The 23,346-nt window shown below is 40.1% G+C and overlaps 3 protein-coding genes across 5 annotated transcripts in view; 1 reads left to right on the top strand and 2 right to left on the bottom strand.

The window, feature by feature from the left end:
* The window catches only part of LOC116844605, a 102,936-nt gene extending 90,965 nt beyond the window's left edge, over window positions 1–11,971 (bottom strand). The window contains exons 1-2 of the mRNA XM_032816383.1: window positions 11,841–11,971; window positions 9,449–10,080 (exon numbers count right to left, since the gene is read on the bottom strand). Of these exons, the coding sequence (XP_032672274.1) occupies window positions 9,449–9,509 (61 nt within the window). The 5' untranslated portion in view covers window positions 9,510–10,080; window positions 11,841–11,971. The remainder of the gene's footprint in view (window positions 1–9,448; window positions 10,081–11,840) is intronic.
* LOC116844440 (RING finger protein 17) overlaps window positions 1–22,620 on the top strand; it is a 278,692-nt gene extending 256,072 nt beyond the window's left edge. The window contains exons 6-27 of the mRNA XM_032815947.1: window positions 13,453–13,674; window positions 13,941–14,068; window positions 14,821–14,972; window positions 15,469–15,576; window positions 15,642–15,806; window positions 15,878–16,169; window positions 16,257–16,410; window positions 16,923–17,036; window positions 17,144–17,243; window positions 18,072–18,244; window positions 18,394–18,608; window positions 18,721–19,321; window positions 19,459–19,607; window positions 19,713–20,035; window positions 20,249–20,424; window positions 20,498–20,617; window positions 20,733–20,843; window positions 20,968–21,459; window positions 21,596–21,689; window positions 21,879–22,023; window positions 22,117–22,276; window positions 22,355–22,620. Coding sequence (XP_032671838.1) covers window positions 13,453–13,674; window positions 13,941–14,068; window positions 14,821–14,972; window positions 15,469–15,576; window positions 15,642–15,806; window positions 15,878–16,169; window positions 16,257–16,410; window positions 16,923–17,036; window positions 17,144–17,243; window positions 18,072–18,244; window positions 18,394–18,608; window positions 18,721–19,321; window positions 19,459–19,607; window positions 19,713–20,035; window positions 20,249–20,424; window positions 20,498–20,617; window positions 20,733–20,843; window positions 20,968–21,459; window positions 21,596–21,689; window positions 21,879–22,023; window positions 22,117–22,276; window positions 22,355–22,471 — 4,311 coding nt within the window. The 3' untranslated portion in view covers window positions 22,472–22,620. The remainder of the gene's footprint in view (window positions 1–13,452; window positions 13,675–13,940; window positions 14,069–14,820; window positions 14,973–15,468; window positions 15,577–15,641; window positions 15,807–15,877; window positions 16,170–16,256; window positions 16,411–16,922; window positions 17,037–17,143; window positions 17,244–18,071; window positions 18,245–18,393; window positions 18,609–18,720; window positions 19,322–19,458; window positions 19,608–19,712; window positions 20,036–20,248; window positions 20,425–20,497; window positions 20,618–20,732; window positions 20,844–20,967; window positions 21,460–21,595; window positions 21,690–21,878; window positions 22,024–22,116; window positions 22,277–22,354) is intronic.
* Window positions 22,621–22,762: 142 nt separating this feature from the next.
* The window catches only part of LOC116844588 (cleavage stimulation factor subunit 2 tau variant), a 3,723-nt gene continuing 3,139 nt past the window's right edge, over window positions 22,763–23,346 (bottom strand). For all 3 annotated transcript variants that reach the window (XM_032816351.1, XM_032816341.1, XM_032816359.1), the window contains one exon: window positions 22,763–22,978. In XM_032816351.1, the coding sequence (XP_032672242.1) occupies window positions 22,859–22,978 (120 nt within the window). In that variant the 3' untranslated portion in view covers window positions 22,763–22,858. The remainder of the gene's footprint in view (window positions 22,979–23,346) is intronic.

Raw genomic sequence — 23,346 nt, forward strand, 5'->3', positions numbered from 1 at the left:
AGAGAGAGAGAGAGAGAGAGAGAGAGAGAGAGAGAGAGAGAGAGAGAGAGAATAGTGTGTATCGATTAAAAAAAGGATTGATAATTATAAATTCCGAATTGGTTATTCGTATAGTAATAATGAAAACCGGTATTATCTATTATGATTACAGATTAATTATTGCTAATAATTGTCATGAATAATATGGCGCGACGCACGCGTGCTTGCTTATTCATATTCACAATGGCGCGCCGGCAAGTCGTCGTGAATATGTTTATTAGGCGCCGCGGCACGAAATGAATAACTCCTCTAACTGATTTTGACAAGCAATCACGAGCCCGGCATCGATCTCCCGAATCGACGCCTCGGGAAAGCACGCTGGCGCGCACGCCTGGCCGACGCCCATAAAATAATATTTGCAACGGCGTCATCGATCGTTATACCTCAAAGACTGGCCGCGGCCGGCCTGATAGATGAAAAGATGAAATATGTATGGGCACGCGGCACGACTGTAATGGAAATAGATTTCTCTCCGCGGCCGTGCCGTGCACAGACAGATAGGCAGACAGACAGTCTGATGGACGGGGGGCCAAGGGGATCCTGGCGGAATAATTGGAGCGCATTCTTTTTTGCATACCGTTGATATATCGCGTTGTGCGTTACGCCGCGTGAAGTTCGCGACGCACGCAAAGAAGGGAGAGTGAAGTCTGTGATCTGCAATTTGCTATTTGCCCCTTGTTTCTTTTTCTTCATCTCTTTCTGACTTACATCTTATTCCATAAACCGGAAAAAGATAAAGAACAAGAAACAGGAGGCAAAGAACATATTGTAGATCAGGCTCAGTGCAGCTGCGAAGGATTCGAGCGAAAAGGATAGTTCTCTTCTCTGCGTTTGTCATCCGCGAGACGAGGACTCCAAAGAAAGCGCGGTTTAACCCTTCTTTTCTATATGTATCAAATCGCGCTATCTCGCGTGGAACGCGAGCATATTGAGGGAAATGGAAAGCCGATAAGAATCGTGCGCTGAACGTTAGTGCGAATAATTTAGAATAGAAGGATAATTTTATATTCTTATATAAAACTTACTTGAAAATTTCTCACGAAACTTCAAAAATCGTACGAGAGCGCCTTTCAGATCAGTTAGCCAGCAGTTCAGATTCAGATTTAAAAGTCAGCGCGTTTTCTGAGTCTTATAAAAAGAAATTTCAACGTCGTCACGGTGTCTTGAAAGCGCGAAGGGTTTGGGGAAGAAGATAATTCAGAAAGCTCGCAAGCTCGAGCTCTCTCGAGGTACTGAGGCGGACGCAGAAGCACGATTTAATGAATCCTTTTTCGAAGGAGCTTCTCATCTTCCAATTACCACAGCCAACTTGACAATTCTGTCGGGCGACGCGAGATTCTCGCGGAATTATTGCTAAAAGCCGTCTAAACGGTGTCACGGGAATCTGGCACACGTCCTCAGGAACATTCTCCACGGTCTCTTTCTCGCACATTGTCTGAATTCGTTTCTGCACATATTGCACGTCGATTGCATCTCGTATTGCCGTGCAGCAGCTGATCTGTCAACAGCAGCGAGCGCGCTGCCGCGGATTCTGCGTTCGCACGTGGACTCGCGAATGGAAAACTCCCACGTGCCTCGGCAAGCCGAAGGAGGCTGCGACCGCCTTTTTCCCCACCTGCCCCGCGAACCGCGACAGCCAAGAGAGCAACTTAATTCATAACTCGCCTCACGACTTCGAATTTCCCCGCCGCTTTATTGTCATGCTCGATCTCTCGCGCGGCCGCGGAGCGTGGCGCAAGCAAGAACCCTCGCGTCATTAATACACGCGCGTTTACATGCGCTGAATACAGCCAAGCCGGATCACCACGCGCCCATTCTGCATTATCGTCGTCGTTCGGCGCGATGTCGAAATGGAATTCGCCGTCGTCACGACCGCGAATCGCCCGGAGAAGAGATCCGAATCCCGTCGAGCCGCGCGAGGTTACGTTCAACAGCGCGATTATACCCGGCATTGTTCGCACTTCTGGCGTTGTTGTAAGAACGACCCACTTCTCTCGTCGTCTTGTCACGATTCGTTTAAAAAATCGTCGTTTTCGTTACGTTTGAATGACAAGTCACAGATGGAAGTGCGATCTATGAGACTTTCTTCGGTCGAGTCGTGGACAAAGTTAAGTAACTGCCCGGGGGATCAACCTGATCAGAATCACGGGACGGATCTTTAGTTGAGCCGCAGTAATCACACGGGAAAAACAGCACGGTTGCAATTCGGCGCGACGGTCGTTCGCGGACAATTTGCATGCGGCCGAAATGCGAGGTAGTACAATTTATTCATTATTGTCGGTGGACATTTCGCGCTATGGAAGACATTACGTTTTCAGCAAGCTTCGCACGATGCATTATATGGGGGCGACGTGATTATTATTATACAACCGGATATATACACTAAAGGTGCATAATCAAGTCCAGATAACTTCGTACCTCGGATCGATCGTCCCTTCCTTCGGGACCCGAAGATTCGTAGGGGATGGCCGAGAAGGAAGCTCGCGCGAATGCCATGAATTATTGTAGGAGTCGCGAAAACGACGAGATATTCCGGCGGCAGGCCGATCAGCGCTCAACGTGCAGGATCGCCACCTGGAATTCGCGGGACGAATTTTTTGATGGGTGGGAAGAGCCACAGATTATCGCTGATCCAAGCTTTGCTGAGCTTCCGACGTCGGTCCATAATGACCCGGCACGACTCGAGGGTTATTGTCGCGAAAGGTGCAAAGGGAATTACGCGAATCGGATAATCTTGCCGAGTAGTTGCATTCACAGCCGGCTTCTTTCGGGTTTCCCGGCGGAATATTATTCCCCGCGAGAAGCTAATCCCGCGCTGGTCGCGCGATTCGTTATCAGGCCGGGACAAACAAAACCATGCGAAATAGACAAATGGCCAAATGGCCGCCGCGTTCTTGATATATTCTAAAAGCCGGTTTCGCAACGCCCGGGCAACAAACAACACTCCTAGGCGGGACAAATCTGCACGGTACACTACAGGAGGGGCAGAATTCAGGTCGTATTACGTTGCGTGCGTGCGCGCTTTAAACGCCACGGTTTTACGGCGAGCACACGGCCGAGCGAGCCTGCCGCGATGATTTAGAGCGCGTGCGAATTTATTCGACCGGCAAGGCTCAAAAATTGTATTTTGTAGCGCGCAAAGCGCAAAGCGAACGCGCTAGTCGCGTACTGCAGTCGTCAACGAGAATCCCGAGAGAAATTTATAGATGTTAACTGATGGAAGTTGATGACGCTCCTCCGCGTAGCCCGCGGTTTGATTAATTATTATCCTGTTGATCACGCGCGAGCCGCGTCGCGATGGATTCACTCAATCATCCTAAAGAGATCGAGGTTGAGAGATTGAGAGATCCTTGAGCGATGTTTCTCTCCATCTAGATCGCCCTCGAGTAAACAGCTCGAGGTGGAACGCCTTTCGAATCGATTACGGAGGATCCCGCTTCTTTCCTTCGTTTTTTATCCTTTTTCTTCTTTCTTCTCGTAGACGCCGTGTCGTTCAGGGTCCGTCTCACGCCGAGACCAACTAGGCACGCGCCCAGTTGGTCTACACTTTCCATCACGGTCTATAAATGGCAACTTAACGTGTATACACGAAGAAGATGTTGCGCCGATGACTACGCTAACGCTATGATTCCCAACACGGGGAGAAAGATTCGATTGGATTGAGACCAAATGTCCGGTGAAATATGAACGAACTGCTTGAAGTTACCAGAATTCCGTTCAAATTTCTGGCTAGAAGACCTGCAACTGTTTCAAGCTGGTTAAAATCAATAGAAACAAAATTCTTCTCACTCAAATTTATTGCACCAATCTGCACTAGTTCAGACAATTCAGCTAAAAAGAAGACATTTTTTTAATTTGAACACAGAATTGTGGTAACTAAAAGTGGAATTTTGGTTCGTTCATATTTCACCAGACATCATCTGGTTAATCCGACCAAATTTCTTCTTTTGAATAACATGACAATGTTATTTATGAATTCCCAAGTAAGAATTTATTACTGGCATCAAAGTGGCCCAATACCGATTTATGGTAAACGTTACTGGCATAGTACGGATGCCAGTACGGATTTAGTATTGGTGTGATAATGGGATGATAGAAAAGGGCCAGTATCGGAACACAGTACTGTCACAGTACCGAAAATCAGTATTGTACCAGTAAACCAGTACTGAAAATCAGTACTGTACCAGTCGAACTCGAGTCTTCCGCTTGTTAAGCAAGCCACTTCTTACCACTGAGCTATCTAGCTATCTTTTGCGTTAGTGACCTCTTCCGTTTTCTCATAAAGGACATTGGTATCGTTCGTTTTTCGGTACCGGTATAATACTGACCCAATATCCTCTATTGGCAGTTTGTGTACAATTCTTACTTGGGTATTCAGTACTTATTCTACGAACAGAGCCAGTACCAATAATACCAATAGTACCAACAGTACCAATAATACCAATAGTACTAATAATACTTTTTAAATACTGGGCCAGTACCGAAAACGACAAACACTTTTCGGTAACGCTCCAGTATACGTACGGTACGATTATCCAGTACCTAACCTTAGTACGAAGCCAGTACCAATAATACCAATAGTACTAATAATACTTTTTAAATACTGGGCCAGTACCGAAAACGACAAACACTTTTCGGTAACGCTCCAGTATACGTACGGTACGATTATCCAGTACCTAACCTTAGTACGAAGCCAGTACCAATAATACCGTTCTTTTTATATTAGGCTCAGTACTAAGTCAGTACCAAAACTGGACATCCGCTTTTCGGTATCGACCCAGTATCGGGTCATTTTTCCGTATTGGCGAAACGTATACGATTCCTACTTGGGTTGTGACGTGAGCTTATTGTTTCCGATCGGAATTATTTTCATCATCACGACGAGTAACCTCAGAAGATTGTCCTCGATCTGGGATATGATAAATGCGTAAATCCAAATTTAATTAACGCAATTAGGGAGCGAGTGCGTCGAGGAGAAGGCGCGGAAGGTCCCAGACGCTTTTTGCATCCCGCTCGATTTTTACCGGAATTTTGATTCGTCCGGGGTACTGTCGTGCTGCTCGCAACGAGCTTTCGCAACGAGCGCGGCAACGCGCGAGACGTGCTCGCGAAATAAGGATAGGAAGGTCGAGATCCTCTGGATTCGCCTTTGGAGAGGAATGTTCGAGCGGTAATTGAGATGATGTCCGGCGGGGGTTTGTTTTCAGAAAAAGCCCGCCGTATTACTTCCATCCACCCCTCTTTCCGTCCCTCCGCCGTGTCTGTCCGCCGCGTCGACCGTTCCGACCTCAGTCGCTTCCCTTTTTTCCTTTTGCTGTCCTTTAGCGTCGTTCCTCGTTTTCGATCGATGTCATGCCCAACGGATGATAAAAATAAAGGAGACGAGAAACGGGGGTGGAAAAGGGAGAAAAAACCCGAGGAGAAGAGAGAAAGAGAGAGAGAGAGCTGGAGACGAAGCAGCGGCAACGAGAACTGAACGTAAAACCACGCACCGCCTTTACCGCCAAGCAGCCGATTTTTTGCGACACACGCGCGAGCGGTTATTGCTTTTTAGCGCGCGATATATTTTATTGTCCATCATATCCACGTATCGAGGATGGCGCATTGGCGCAGAAAGTAGAGAGGGAGGGAACACGTAGATAAATAAAAAGATCTCGGCGGGGTGAAAAGGAGAAGGGACCGCGAACGAGACCAACGACAACGTCCACGAACGTTTCCGTCGCGAACGACGGGAATAAAAGCGACAAAGAGATCGTGACCACCATCACCAACGGCAGAAGAGCGGCTCTCTCCGATAATCGATTCGGCCGATTGAATATCTTTCATTTTTATTAACGTTGTTTATTCGTCACCCTCGGGGATTCGAGTCGATCGGGCGCTCCGACGCCCCGCAGATGGTGGGATCGTACTCTCGGAAGTTTTTGGAGCGAAATCTTGCTCAAAACGCGTGAAAAGCGGCGGTATTTTATAGCCGAAGTAACCGTGAAAATTCTGCCACTCGAAGTCGCAAGAGTGAATATTTTTCATTCAAGCTCAGAGCGGATTGTGACTACATCAGCGAATGCCCCAATCGATTTGAGTGAATATTACTGTGTCCAAAAAGTAAGACCAGTTTTTACTTATTTCAAAAAATATTTATTTATTCTTCCAAATCTATTTCGTCGCCTTCAAAGTAATCCCCTCCCGACACAATACACTTATGCCAACGTATTTTCCAGTCCTCGAAACAAGAATTAAAGTCGCCTTCCGGGATGGCTTTCAGAGCGCGTAGCGATTCACGTTGTATCTCTTCTATCGTCTCAAAACGATTTCCCCGCAGTGGTCTTTTGAGTTTCGGGAATAGCCAGAAGTCACACGGTGCTAAATCAGGCGAATACGGTGGTTGTGGAACGATATGGATCGAATTTTTGGCGAAAAGGTCACGAAGAACGAGTGCAATGTGAGAAGGTGCATTATCGTGATGCAAAAACCAAGACGTTTCAAGCCCAAAATATCTTTCAAAATGGTATTGGCAGATCCTTTCGAAATACCTACAGCATCAGCAAGGTCTCTAACAGTCATTCGACGATTAGCAAGCACAAGTTCTTCGATTTTCTTGACGTGTTGTTCATCGGTAGAGATTGATGGTCGTCCGAAATGCTCTTCGTCTTCAACACTTTCACGACCTTCTTTGAACTGTTTATACCACTTGTAAACATTCCTTTCCGACAAAGCATGGTCCCCGAAGGCTTTCTACAACATCCTGAACGTTTCTGCACCCGAAATTTCATTCCGCAAACAAAATTTAATGCAACTTCTTTGCTCAATATAATTAGACATTGTAAAAATCGCCGAATACACTTTTAGCGTACAAAACCAAGCGTAGAGCAAAAAGTAATGAATGTTTTGACATGAAATTTGTCACAAATGTCTGTCACAATGCTGCCAACTTAGAAAAAAAATATTTATGATGTGCGGTTTACCCGCGCGATTTAAATTGAAAACTGGTCTTACTTTTTGGACACAGTAGTATATTTACAGCGACGGTGGATTACAGTCATTGCAGTCGGTTGTAAGCTGATCAACATTCTTTTTATTGGGAGTGTACATTAATTTTAAAGTACTTTCAAGAGATAGTGTAACTAGTACTATATCGCATCGGGCCATATTATTGCTACCTTCATGTCAAAGCACCATCATGTGGCTTTAGTTTTCAGTATGTGTTATTTTGCCGAAGTGTAAACAACATTGTTTTTTTGAGCATTGAATATGTCGAATTTTGTGCCAACAAAACGCAATTTGCAGGAAGCTTAGCTTTTTTGTTTCCATTTGAAGAAAAGTGCTGCTGAAAGTCAACGAATGTTGTCGGAAGCTTATGGTGATTATACTCCATCGATTTCAACATGTGAGTACTGGTTTCGACGCTATAAAAAAAGGTGATTTTGACACGGAAGACAAGGAACGTCCAGGCCAGCCGAAAAAGTTTAAAGATGAGGAAGTGGAAGCTTTTACTCGATCAAGACCCGAGTCAAATACAAGAAGAACTTGCAGAATCATTAAATGTTGATCGATCAACGATTTCCAGACGTTTGAAGGCCATTGGAATGATTCAAAAGCAAGGAAATTGGGTGCCGTACGAGTTGAAGCCGAGGAACGTCGAAAGACGCAAAATGACCTGTGAATTGTTGCTTCAAAGATACAGAAGAAAAAGTTTTTTGCATCGTATCGTGATGGGTGATGAAAAATGGATATGCTACGATAATCCAAAGCGCAAAAAATCATGGTGCAGCTCAGGCGAACCATCAACATCGACGGCAAACCGAATATTCATGGCGCCAAGTTCATGCTCTGTATTTGGTGGGATCAACTGCATGTAGTGTATTTTGAGCTGCTCCAACCCAACGAAACTATTATTGGGGAACGCTACTAACAACAATTGATGCAATTGAGCCGAGCATTGAAGCAAAAACAGCCAGATTACGCGAGTAGACACGACAAAGTGATTTTCCAGCGCGACAACGCTCGGCCACATGTTGCGAAACTGGTCAAGGAAACGTTAGAAGCGCTTAACTGGGATGTCCTACTACACCCGCCATATTCTCCAGATATTGCTCCTTCCGATTACCACCTATTTCGATCGATGACTCATGGCCTGTCTGAGCAGCGCTTCCATTCTTATGAGGATACCAAAAAATGGGTTGATTCGTGGATAGCCTCAAAAGATGTGTCGTTCTTTTTACGTGGAATCCACCTATTACCAGAAAGATGGGAAAAAGTAGTGGCTAGTGATAGACAATATTTTGAATGATCAATTTGTAACCATTTTCTTACAATAAAGCTGTATTTTTACCAAAAAATCCCTTAAAATTAATGCACACTCCCAATATTTAAGTAAATATATTAATGGTACCCACCTAATGAATACTTGTTAATTTTTAAATATTTTTTTCTTGGTGTAGTTTGCGAAAAGTTTTGTTTCTTTGATCGCTTGTATTTCGTAAACTTCCGACATCTCGACATTTTCGCTCGATATTTTTCGACTCAAATTTTCACGAGAAATAACGCCATGTATTTAGTGGACGGGGGAAAAATAACACCCTATACATGCGTAATAATCGGTTATAAATACATAAAATTACATTCCTTCCCCAAGGGAAATTTTGAGAGAGTAAATCACCGTCGAATTGGAGTTGTCCTACCCGCAGCGTGCGGCCGTGGTCTTGTTTAACCTGATAAATCAGCCGTAGAGAAGTTCCTTTAACGTCTTCGCGATGCTGCGTTAATTATGCTGCGCAAACAGTGCAAAGGGGAGGCACAGACAGCGGGAGCAGGACGGGGGGGTCAGGCGAGAGTAGACGAGCAGATATCGGCACGGTTTGCTCTGCCGAGCTGGGAAATTGAGTTGGCCGTAAACGAAGACGCGCCCGCGGATCGCGTCCGAAGGCGATCAACAGTCTCCATTTAATTAGAGGAAGAACGGTGGCCTTCGCGATCCCGTTCCTGCGAAGGTCTGTTCACTCTCGCCGCGGGCGCGCGGACAATTCACGATACAAAGTGCAAACGCACACGACTTTTTGTCGCGATCCCGCGAAGCGATCGTGCCGAATCGACGAAGGTCGTGAGAGACAAATTGGGGGTAGGGCCGCGCGGGTGAGGAGGTTGACTCAAGAATCACGTTGGCTGTGCTTTCGCTTGAAATTCCAATCAATTCAACTTGTAGTTGCAATTTAATTAGGCCGAGACAAGATATGCTGCGATTGTCCCTAACGAAGCGACTGACGTGTTGGCGTAAGCTGGAGCGAGAGAAGACAATCGGTGAAGATACCCACGATCTTTATTAATAACGACGCGGTTTTTGCAACAACGGCTGCGGGACGCCGCTCGTAATTCGGGCGTGCGTGCGAACGGGAGAGAACAGTGCGGGACTCACCGGCAATTGTCAAGAGAAACGCTGCACTCGCGATGGCAATCGCCACGCAGAGGAGCCTCATATTATATCCCTCTTCTCCCCTGCCCCTCGTCCGCTTCTACCGTCCTCCTCTCGGGGCGGGTCCACCAGGGCGAATCCACCAGCACCCACCGACGGCGGCTGCACGTCTCTACGCGTTGTTGACGGATCGCGTGGCACACATCGTCTCGATTCCACTCCGTCCCCTGTCGTCGACTCGCTCGCACACTCGCGTGCACGGAAATCCGCACGGTGCGGGACGACGTCGTGCGAGCGAAACTCGCGCCGGTCGCCGAGAACGGTGCGTGTGTTGCGTCTGTTCGGCAATCCGACCGGTCGCTCGGGACGTGAAAGACTGAGGAAAGGCTCGTTCGCTTGTTCGCGGCCAGGTATTAGCCTCGGCACCACCAGCACACTCCGCTCCAACCCAGCTCCGTTCCAGTCTCTCTCCTCGACTCCGATCACGAGGCGAGGAGGAGGCGGCCGGTTTCTTTCCCTTCGCGAAGGAATCCTCCTCGAGGCGACTCGCGACCGTACCGACCTTCTGGCCGGCTCACGACGACGACGACGAATCGCGACACACCTTGTCTCCTCCGTGCTTGGAGCCTTCGAACCTGATGAACGAGTTCGAGCTCGAGGAGAAATAAAAAGAAGCAAGTCTCAGGGCTGCGCGAATTTTATTGCATCAATTGTGATCGAGTCAGAAGGGATTTGAGGGAAAATCAGGTCAATTGATCAAATACGATCGATGTATTGGGTGAACTCAACTAACATTTTAAACTCGTTCTGCGTGAAAAGGTAATTAACAAAAGAAGAAGATTTCGCTGTAAAAATCGGGGCAATTAGTTTGCCACGTGCAAGTCTGACATTGAATTTATTTAACTCGATTTTTGAGTTGTTTCGACTAAAACTGTTTGTGGAGAGTTTATGGAGGTGTATGTAATTATTCATTGGACTGATTATTTGGAATATTATTATAGCTAATTATTGTGTGTAATTAATTATTTTCAACAAAATCATTATTTCAGCACGGTTCCTTCGAACCATGCTTCTACGTCTTAAAAATGATGAGTTGGTCGATTGATAAAAAACTATAGTTGCTCTTTTCTTTTTTTTTTTTTAGTTTAATACGTATGTATTATTTTCCCGCTTGAGTGAATGGAAATTGTGTCACGTATTTATTAAAATGAAGTTCGTCGCTTTCTCTCGCGACTCGGAGCGAGCGCAACTCTTTGTCTACGGTCATCCGCGTCTCTTCATTCAAGCGAGCTACGCTTTCGTCGTTCGACACTACATTTTCACGTGCTGCTTTCGATTACAGCACGCAAATTGAAAGCGCAGAAGAACGCGTTGCTATCGTGGCGAATCACGCATATGTTGTATCAATTGCTCAATGAAACAAGATGACAGTAGCTTTTTGCGATACACGTAATCTTGATGCGTCGATGTCGTTAATTAAATCGGAATGTACATCGCATATCGTGCCATTTCGTTAACAGTAATGGAAAATCGATTTCAAATCGGTGAGAGAACTCGCGAATGAAAGATTATCGTTATTATGATATGTATACGTATGAGAGAGAGAAGAGAGAGAGAGAGAGAGAGAGAGAGAGAGAGAATATCTAAGAAATAAAACATATTTACTAGTGAATGCTAATATATAACCTATTATACTAATATAAAATATTTTCTAAATGAGAAAATATATATTTTCTTGATATCTTAAAAAACCTTAGCTCTTCGTGAAAAAAATTGTTTATTCTATTTAAATAAAAGAATTTAGATTAAAAAATAAATATGTAACCGATCAAATAAGTATTTACTATTTTTTAGCTATTTTTTCTCTCAGTATATACGAAAAGATTCCTTTTGGAAAAGAAAGTACATGCACTTGTGCACGCAAAGTAAATTACGTAGTACTTTCTAAATTAATTGGAGTGGAATCTCACTCAAAATAAAAAAATAAAAAGTAGCAATATTTTCACTCGAAGCATGAAAGTGCGAAAATATTGCACTCAAAATCACACGAGAGAATCTTTCACGGAAGCTCGCATAAGATGCTGATTCCATATGAGCGAATGTTTCAATCGATTGAATATGTTTCTCCGACGGCGAAGTATACCAAATCTATTCTTCAATTTTGAGTGAGAATATTTATACTCGATGAATACTCGACGATTCAGAGTGAAAAATTCGCTTTATGAGTGACAAATCCGTCGAATTCAAGTGACCACTCGGTGGTCACTGTACTTTTCGAGTGAAATTTTGCTCCAATTCAGAGAGCAAGAGATGCCGGCTCGACACATCGCCACTAGCGCCGGTTATACATACCGAGATATATGAGGAGAGATTATTCTCTAAATAATGTACTTACAATACATTCCGATACGTCTCACACGACGATCGCACATCGTTATTTCGACATTCCCGACACTTGCATCCGCAGGGGACTCACTTTTGGCAAATAAGAGACGTGTAAAATGCGGAACGATGTTGATCGATGCGTCAATGGTGGTTGCTCGATGCAAAAAGGTCGAAAATGACCGCGTAATTTGTGCCGACAGTTCGCGCCGTGGTGTGGTTGCCGCGCTACAACGACGCCATCTGCATGTTCAATTCCGCATAACTATCGATCTATCATTCGACAAATCGATATTAATCAATCGAAGTGAATATGTTTCTACACGGTGGAATACACCAAATTCATTCTCCAATTCTGGATGAAGACATTCACTCGGTGATCCAGACTAGAGAGTTCACCCTATATGATTGCAAAATTGCTCAAATTAATTAGTTTGTTTCCGTATATTCTGTGCTGCATATTAAAAGAGGATTCTTTAAATTGACTTGAGATAATTAGTCAAAATTTCTATACGGAAAAAAAGATTTGGTAGAATTAACCAAATATCTAATCGAATATGAACGATCCAGAAATTCCGATTGAAGTAACCCGAATTCTGTTTAAGTTAACAAGATTTTTAGTAAACTAACCAAACATGTCTGGTTATTTAACAGACATGTCTTTTACTCTCTGGTTAAATAATCAGACATGTTTGGTTAGTATACCAAAAATCTTGTTAACTTAAACAGAATTCGGGTTACTTCAATCGGAATTTCTGGATCGTTCATATTCGACCAGATATTTGGTTAATTCAACCAAATCTTTTTTTTCCGTGTATAGTCTGTTGGATTAGCATTCGAGCTGATTGTGAAACTGGTTGGCTTCTTGTCGCTAGTAATTGCACGAATGTCGGATGTAAAATGAACGGTTAATCGCGACGGGGAGATCGAGACTTTTCGCGACAACGAGCGGAAGGAATTGCGCCGGGCGGTATATACGCGGTAGTGCATAATGCTGTACACTTTGTTGATTCCGCCGATTCATTCCGCGTCCACGCGAGAGCGAAGTGTCGACCTAAGAGTTTACTGAGGCAACACGGCTCCGCGAATTTGAATGAGACTCGCGAGGAAAATGGAGGAGGATGTGGAGGAGGAGGAGGGGGAGGTAGTAGGCGAGGCAACACGCAACTGCAAGCTTCGTCTCGTGACGGTGTACTCTCGCAATAATATTTTCCCGCGTTTGGAACGCGCGAATGAATACGCGTATTATTGGCGAATTTCCACCGCACATTCGTACAATCTTACTCTACCTCTGTCTCTCTTTTTCTTGCTTCTCTCTCTTCTTCTCTCTCTTCTTCTCTCTTTCTCTATCGTATGTTTTCTAAAACATAAAACTACGTTACTTTTTACATAGCAAAAAAAGTAATCGTGCAAAGAAAGGTCTCGTGAATCGTGAAATTTTCCCGGTCGATTTACTGTCGAAGAACGAAAAGAACCGAACTTGAACTTTTTCACTCACCTAATATTTAGCTCGTTAGAGGTTTTTCTTCATTCGCGCCTCTACAAAACTGCTATGCAGATCGCGACGAAATGGCACCAAGTAGCGAACGCGACAGTAACGGCCTGTATATTTTTTCGTGTTCCAGAAGCTTAAATCGATTTTAATGTCGGCGAACGAGCCGGAAAAATGCAAGGACGTCGAGACGAAAATCACCAAGCACTTCGCGCGCCTGCACGGTGTCCTTCAAAATATGGAGGCGAAATTACTGAACCAACTATACCACCCATGCAGCAGTCAGAAAAATGATTTAAATCAGATCAATCTGCAGCTTCAAAAGCAGGAAGAGCAATTGAGCATGACGCTGAGGGTACGCCTTCCAAAAATAAAAATTACAATTGGAAATAATTGGATTGCAATTAGTTTATTTGCTACTTACAAAGCGTGCATTCTTTTATTTATCTATAAATGACACGAGATTTCGCCGATTCTTTTAATTTATTACTAGTATTTAATTTATTATTGAAGATTATTTAGTATTGAAGAGAAAAATATTTGTTGTGACTTACGTTCAACTTTGATAGTACACACAGAATAATAGAATGACATTTTTCTCAATACACTCTTTTTTTCCAGCTGGCTAGCTATACGAAAGAGAACTTCAACAGAGTGGACATGAGAAACGCAATAAAGGTCCTCAGCGAGATGGCAAATGTCCCTTGCCACTTAATTCGCAATAATTGCACTGAAGACAAGGCGATATTGTAAGTGATTGATTAAAGTGATCCTCGTCTAACAAGAGGAGGAATAGGGAGACGATCGTGACATGTGATTACGCCGATTCTGCTCACCTTATGCGAAAGTACAAAACGCCCAAATTAACTGTGAGCAATTCCTGAGTGTAGCAGAGACATTCCTTCAGCCACAAAGTTTTGACTTGCTTGTACAGCGAGTACCGTAATACACTGATCAATTTTGCTTCGTGCTTGCGGAAGACAAAGGCAATCGGCGAGTCGCGTGTCGCAAGTTCTCCGAGCAATCAGAAAATATCCACGTCGTTTGAACGAATAAAGGCGCCATTCGGGTCGATGTGCAAAATGACACGTTGACGCGCACGTGATGTACCTCGTCGTTTTGTGACATTATGTCCATATAATTTCTTCAAGTTTTAACATTCAAGTAAATATTTATAACAGAAAAAGAGAAAGGAGAAATTTTTACATTTCAGTAAATTGGTAGTGATAAGTTGAAATGGCTAAATAATAAATAAGGAAATATAGGTTTTGTAGCAAAGACATTAATATTCTTATTTCAATGATACATCTTAGCTGCCACATCTGTATTTTTCCTCCCGATCCTTTTTCTGCGTGTTAAATGTTCAATTTACTTCTCGGTCAGTACAGAAATGTCCGTGCCGAGAAAGCGCAATTTATTTCTTTTTTCTTCGCGAAGAGCACATTATCATCGACGTTGACGATTGCCGAACGACTTTACTCACAAGATTTTTCTTTGGCAGGTTTACCGACGATGAAGGAATGCTCATCGAATACTTAAAAAATCATTACGTACTTCAAATACCAGAAATGTCACGCTACAAACTCTTACGAACGGAAGAGTTGCCGGAGAACCACGAGATCGAACCTTTAGTGGAGAATCCTTCAATCATAAGTAAGGGACACTGATCTCAGTGTATGCTATGTCAAAAAAATTCACACGCACTTACCTTCAGACTTTAAGACGATACACTGAGAGAAAAGATATCTGAAAAATGAAAAATATTTACTTGGCGAATACTAATAATATATTTACTTAAATCAAAATTCTTTTGTTTAAATAGAATAAACAATTGCTTTCATGAAAGACATTGGTTTTAGTAAAATATATTAAAATATGTTTTATTACGTATTATATTTGAAAACTAAATACATTTAAATATATTTTCTCATTTGAAAGAAATTTTATCTCAGTATAAAAATATGTATACTACTGCAAGTAAATGTTATTTATTCATCAAATAAATATTTCTTATTTTTTAGATATTTTTCCTCTCAGTGTACGTAACTTCCCTTAATAATTTCCATATAATTTAATTGAGATGTTTAGAATAACATATTCAATGACGTTTCTTACGTGTAACTAATATAATCCCATTAAAATGTTTCAGGTATATTAAATCAGACTTTATCAAAAACGATCAAATCGTTGAATACATCGGTCACATCAAACGAATCAACAGTTACAGCGGAAGTGGCCGAAAAGACGTCTAAAGACAGTAAGTCGATCTCTGCTCGATCCTCAATCTTCAGTCTAATAAATTCTATTCTTTTTTCCTGCAAGATATTACCAGACAAGAGGTGGAGGTAGTACGTATCACCAATCCATCATTATTCTACGTCCGCTATCTCGACTTAAAGGCAGAATACGCGCAATTTGAGGAGGACTTGCGAGCGTACGCGGAAACCTTAGTGAAAAATAAGAAATCGCCGGTTAAATTCTTCCAAAGTAAGATCGTGAGATTGAATTATCATCGTAGTCTCACTCGCGCGTCTATTACCGAGCTCTTGTTGTTGCAGACAACATGTGCATCGTAAAGCAAGTGGAAAATGACAATTGGTACCGAGGACGTGTGTTGAATGTGCATAGCAAATTGAACGAATTGTTCACACAAGTAACATACGATATATTTTACATTGACCATGGTTACAAGGAAACCCGTGTATCAGACTCGAGAGTACGAAGCATCACCAAGGAGTATCTAAAGTTACCACCGCAAGCGATTCGATGCTGTTTATACGGCATAATGCCTATAGAGAACCTATGGACAATGAAGAGTATAAATGATTTCACGAAGTTGTTGCAGGAAACGTAAGTTATCGGCCAAACTGCTGATTCGTCACGTTGATCCTGTCATGTCGTGCAAGTCGACTAATCACAAATGCGTTTGCGTTTCAGTTCGATTTTCATACACGTCATAAAACAGGATATGAACACGCTATACGTGGACATTTGCACCGTCTCTTTAAAAAATAATAGCATGGGACCACAATCGATATGTAATGCTATGATATTTATGGAACATGCGTGTAATGATACTTTGACAGCTCCGGTGAGACGCGCGTCATGTTATATTTGTACTTGTCGATCACCCAAAGAAACGGAAACGATGTGTCAAATTAACATTAACGATGCTTGCGTTTAGTAGTAGTGTATCTTTAGATCCTGATAGATCTAGAAGAATGCATACCAGTCAGAAGCAATAATCACTAGGCGCTCACTTCTACTGAATACCAAGTCGTTAGCATACAATGTTATTTAGACTACTAGTATTTTGACACATTCCACGGTATCTTGACATTTCGACACATTGTTTCTGCTTCTTGGATTAGCCGATTAATTGATAATGCGTATATACGTATATAGAAAATATTAATAACTTGATTATGCCGCGTGTTAAGGCTATTATGGCAGTTAATATAAGCGATATAAGGGCAATATAAAGAATATAAAATGTAATGTGTATTTTCTTAATGTATTATAAACCAATTTTGGCCTGAAATTGGGACTGTACTCATAATTAGAACTATTACGTAATTAATATTTAAGTTTTTCTCTTTGCAGATGCATTCATTGAGCAGCACGAACGTATATACTAAGGAAGAATTAATATTAAATAAGAAAACATTAGTTACCATCAGCCACGTCAAGTCTCCAGCTGAAATTTACGTTTTGAAGGTAAAATGACTTTAGTAATATATCACAAAATTTTATACGATTTCTTTTTCTAAAATTGTACCATTCTTTATTTTTATTTTACATTATTTTCGCGCAAATTCGTCCAGAGAGGACAATGGGAAGATAATCTTTCGAAACTGCTGGATAATTTAAAAGTATATTACCAAGACAACGCTTCGAAACATATTATCAGTAAACTTGAGAAAGGTTAGTCCTACGATTATAAATATTTCTATCGACCATATCGATATAGCCACGAATCTTATATCAGCACTAACGTCTCACTAACTTATATGTCTCACAATAATATTGTGAAAAAGTTATCATCAAATTTAATCTAATTTGACGTGTGATTGGAATGGTGTGGAAACAACTGTAAATATTATGTAAAATATAATGTAATTATATTTTACATAATATTTAAAGCTCTTTCCACACTATTCCAATCATATAGGGACAACGGTGGAGACGGGCATACATGGACAACAGGTCTTAAAGGATAGCAACCTTTGACTTTGATAGACTGACAGCTGTACTATTTGGTACAGTAACATTGTTTCTCTCTGTAGTCGCCGTACGCTCGGGATCGCGCCAGAGATGTCGCTTCCGAACGGCATCTCTGAGCGTTATCTAGGGAGAGGAGAATGTCGTGAGCGTGGAGTGTCAGGTAACTCAGTAGTTTAGAGCAGTCGCCCGACAAGCGAAAGACCCGGATTCGAGTTCTAGCAAGACCGCGCTCTCGATATTTTTCTCTTTCTGGAACGAAAAAGTACGCAGATCTCGAACGACGTCCCGTCGCCACTTAGTACGCCCTCCTCCTGCTATGTATATAAATATTATGTAAAAATCTTAAAATAATAACTGTTATTTGTTTGTGGTTGGCGTTTATTTTATTTTTATCTTAAGAATGCATTATTGTCATCTTTGACACCGATTAGAGATGGCAAATCTAAACAATCATCTCGTCTAAGATTTCTATCTAGAAGAGAGATATATTCAACTAAATTTATTCTTTATTAAATTTATTATATACAGGTTTATCGTGTGTAGCACAAAACACGGACGGTTTTTGGCACCGCTGCGAAATCGTTAAAATAATTTCGGAAGATAGTGTCGAAGTTTTTTTCATAGATAAAGGATACACTTTGATTTTGAACTGCGATGAGTTGCGGACGATTCCGTACAAATACGCTCTATTTAAGGCACAGGTGAGTCACGGTTCACATAATAATAAAGCGATATGTTTACTTATCATTTCCTCTAGACTTTTTATTTCGTATACAAGAATTAAGTAAACATCTTAATATAATAATAGACCAATATTATTATCGATTATCGATTTGTTCCTTCATTTCAGGCGATAAAAATATCATTGAGATATGTGAATCCCGACGACCACGGAACGTGGAAGACAGAATCTGTCAATACGTTGTTGAATATCTTCAATTGTGTCTCTTCAAGTGTCTCTGTGACCGCAAAACAGAAGACGAAAGATGGATACAGCTGTTTTGTAAATCTTGATGAAGAGGACGTCAGCCAACTATTAAAATCCAAAGGCGTCATCGGTGCTAGGTAAAGTATTCATGTCATGCGAAATGTTTTATACAAATAGATTCAATATTTTAGACTCTAAACTTACTTGTCGAAATCATCATTATCTATCTTTTTCATTTTAATATAACAGGGAATATAACAAGCCGTCTAAGAGAAAAGTTGTTCGGCATAATATTGATATAACAAAATTGCTCGACAATAATCTGAAAGAATCGTCGTCGGAAAATTTTGAGTCTGATACTAAATCCGTCGAAGAAGAAATGTCTGATCCTTTCAAGACAGAGGTGTGCATCAAACATGTGGTCGCACCAGACTGCATCTACGTTGCGCTAAAGGATCACGAAAAGTTAAACGAGAATCTAATAGAGGCGATGCAAAAGTTTTACAATAACTATTGCTCCGAGCCGCAAGACAATTTCAGCAACAATACGCTACACGCAGTGTACTCTGCCAAGGACAAAGCCTACTTCCGTGCGCTGATCAAAGAGATAAGATCCCCGATGGAGATATTGGTCTACTTTTGCGACATAGGCATTACTGAGACGGTGACGATGAAGGAAATACAAGTTTTGCATCAACAGTTTGCAAAGGAACACGCATATTGCTTTAAAGTGAAGTTGGCTGGTATTCTGCCGTGTGGCGGATCGTCCGCGTGGCCGTCATTATCCATTTCAAAATTGATTGATATTATACGTGAAAATTCACGCCGCAAATTCTTCATTACTAAATTCGTGAGTTGTTTGTCTTAAACTTTTATATTAATTGCATGCCAATTACAATCGTCAAATAAAGACATATTGGTCGTGAAATATTAATAATAATTAAGACATGGTGTATGCTGAGTTATATATACATTATGTGCTTTAAGGATCAGCAAGACACTTGTGAGGACGCGATACCCGTGGAACTTTGGGTAAAACAGATAAAAGTACCAGGACCGTTGCTACCGGCAGAAATAGAGATCAATTGTATCAACAAAATGCTGATAGATGAAGGTGTTGTTTTGCCTATTAAAGAGTACGTGAAGTCAATATTTAATTTCATTCACTCATCAGATATTTAAGTTTGTAACATACAATATATCTCCCGATACTTACCGTGATCCTTAATTTAATACGACAGTTACTTCAACAAAACAATCGCAGTTCGCGCTGCGGAATTTAAGCAAGAATTGCTAAAAACACAATTAATATCGTGTGACGAAAAGAACGTGCAGTGGTTTAACAAAGAGACTTGTCATAAAATTAACTGCAAAATAGATGACTTGTTATCATCGTATCAAAGTTTGTTGGATCAGCCCTGCGACGTTAGCACATCGAAAAGTGATCAACCGGCAAGAGCAACCGATTGGCTACCACCGGTTGAAATAGAGGAAACAGTATTTCACGCTATAGGAACAAACGTGGACAACAAATGTTCCGTATACTTGTACCCCATAAAGAATAGTATGTCGCTTTAATTACATAGTAATATGACATGTTAGCGATATAATTATTTATATAGCAATACAAAATTTCCTCCTTAGTTTAGAAAGTAATCAATTTATATATTTCTTTAATATCTTATTTTATTGTCATGTGTTTTTATAGCAATATAGTTTAAAAGTCATACTTGTTAACTTTTTATTTTCTAAAGTGTTTGTCTCTTGTTTTTATTAGATTTAATCAAATTAATAGAGACTAAATTGCAAACGTATATTGCGTCCAAAAAAATCAAGATATACAAAAATTGGAAAGTAGGAGACATATGTATTGCAAGATATAAGGATAAAATGTGGTATCGCGGCAAAATACTCCGAGTGGTAAAACAAGCTAACGATAAAATCACATTGCAAGTAAGAAACAGTACAATCGTTAATTTATTATGAGTTTTACGATATCTGCTGAAACTCGTGTCTCATGTTTCAGGTATTATTTGTTGACTATGGAAATGAAGAAGAATGTGAACTCGAAAATGTGAGTAGGGATATTACAATGGATCATATTCCTATTCAGTGTACAAAATGCGTCATCAAAGGCCTGAGTCCGGTAATACGACTTTAGTTATTATTATTTTAGATAGCATAGTTACTTATAATTCTATCTTTTACTTTTTCACTTTTAAATGATTCTCCAAATATTTTTTTTCTTGTATATACAATAGGAATCCATACATGGAAACTGGACAAGGTTAGATTTAGATCGAGTGCACGTAGTTCTTGTTGAACATGAAATCAAAGTGTATGTTATGCAGCGGGAACCCACGCATTTAGTCGTAAGTAATATATCTATGCTTAGTTTAAGTACACACAAATCTTTAACTTAAAGTATTAGATAACAATAATTTCACCGTGGTCAGTAAGCGCGAGAATAAGCATCATACTCGTTGTGTTTTGCAGGTATCGATAATGCTTATAGATCAACAGTGCGACCTCCTTAGATTTCTCGAAATTCAAAAATCTCACCTTAATATGAAAATCAAAATCCAACCTCAGACTTGGGATAACGCAATAGCTTGCGAAGAGACAGATTCGATATTAAATTGCTCTGATAACGCGGTCACTGACACCTTGGAGAAATCTTCATTGGAATTAGAAAAGTCAGATATTATGTTAAAAGAAAACGTAATCAGTGGCAGTTTTATAGAGATGGATTCCGCGTATGACAAAAATATAGTAGATATCGACATTATATCAAATATATTTCCCATGGACGACTGTGTGATCTCCTCAACGCCACAGAATCTATCGGAAGAAAGTTTCTTGGGTGAATACAAGCCATTGAACATTCCGTTAGATACGGAATATATCGAGGTGATATTACATTTCAATAAAAACCCCACTACCTCGTACGCACGTTTGGCGGAAAACAACGATGACATGTTCTCCGATGTGAGTGCACACGAATTTATATCTATCATATCTACATTCGGACAATATAATAACAATAGAAATTTCAACAAATATTCGGACGATATGTCTTCAATTCTCAGATATTGCATAATTATAACAAATATTTTACTTCTAGGTATTACACAATTACTATATGCAATATGAAAATATGATGTTGGACATACAAGAGAATGCATCTTCTCAGCCGTTAATCGAGTCTTTTGAAGATAGTGAGTTATAATCCGCAATAAAATATTTTAAATAGCCGTGAATTAAATAACACAACCGTGATTTTTCTTTCATATTAATGCGCTACAAATTGTCAAGTAAAGTCAACAAGAATGTATTGCTATGCGGATTCATTTAGAGTAACGCCCCGACAAAATAATAATTGTTAATTAATTTTTTTTTTTCTTCAGATACTTCATGCATAGCAAAATTTACCGATGATCGATGGTACAGATGTACTATCTTGCAAAATCACGAAACCTCAGACACTCAGTTTATATTGCACTATGTTGATTATGGTAATAATGAATCTAAGATACTGGATCTTAAATCAAAGTAAGGAAAATATTAGTATATCTTATTTCTTACTTGTGAATTGTATGACACGAGGGTCTTATCTATAATGATTTAACAATGTATGTCTTACAGAAATCATGATTTGCGCGTACCGAAAAAAGAATGGGTAGAATTGCCCACTATGGTTATAGAATGTCAATTTTGGAATATTGACTTTATTTCTAACGATATTCACTTACTAGCATCAAAGTTAGATGAAATATATAACAAAGCAGTAGTGGCTAGAGTTAAGGTATTTTTTTGTTTTGTTTAGTATACCCATCTATTGGAAAAATTAATATAGAAATATATTAATTAAACGTTATTGTAGGAAATAAATGGGGATAGATTGGTAGCAGAAATATACAAGGACAAAATGTGCCAAGAACTTTTGTATGCACACTTAATTGACGATGGTTTATATCAATACAAGTCCAAAGAAGACTGAAGTACACACATAATTGACTGTGATTTTTTATGTTTATTGCTATTTTATGTTTACAGCATTTCCATTTCCTTTTATTTTTCTTTATAAGCAGTAAGTTTTGTAGCAGTAAGTTTTATAATAAAATTGAACATTAGACAAACTACACTTAACATCACAGTAACTTTTCATATCGTAAAAAATTATTTGAAATTATTTGAAGATTTATGAGACGGGTATATCCCATACAAGAAAAATTCATAAGATTTGCCTGTTAAGTGCGTTTAATACGTTAAGGGTAATAAAAACACGAAATTTCCATGTAGAAATTGATATATTGATAGTATATCATATATTATTACCAAAATTATTTTGTTATTATACAGACATTTAAAGATTTATGGAAATTAATTAACGCTGAGTACTTTTCGCAATTTGTTCCTTTAGTACTAAAATACTTTGCCTTTGCTCAGGTGGAAGCATTGCAATTTGTTCATCTGATAATTGCAGTACCTGCATTATTAAAGCCGCCTACAAAGAGAACAGAGAAATTCATGATTTTGTTTTTTATAATAGGGTATTCCGAAATTATCATACAATATTTTAACAACGAATTCGATTGTGTAACTTTTAAAGCTATAAAAATACAACATTTTTCGTATTTTTGCTCTTAGAAAAAATCATAATTGTTATCCTAAAATTTCAAGTCGAAAGCTTTTGTATCAAAATATTGAGCGTTTTTTTTTTAAGTTTAAGTAAGAGATACCGTTTAGGAAAATTAATATAACTTTTACACGAAAATGTTAAGTCATAAATGTTTCTTATATTCTAAATATATATATATATATATATATATATATATATATATATATATATATATATATATATATATATATATA

Source organism: Odontomachus brunneus, unplaced genomic scaffold, assembly GCF_010583005.1.
Source record: "Odontomachus brunneus isolate Ranch 3 - 2012 unplaced genomic scaffold, Obru_v1 Obru_scaffold_003, whole genome shotgun sequence".
Lineage (NCBI taxonomy): Eukaryota > Metazoa > Arthropoda > Insecta > Hymenoptera > Formicidae > Odontomachus > Odontomachus brunneus.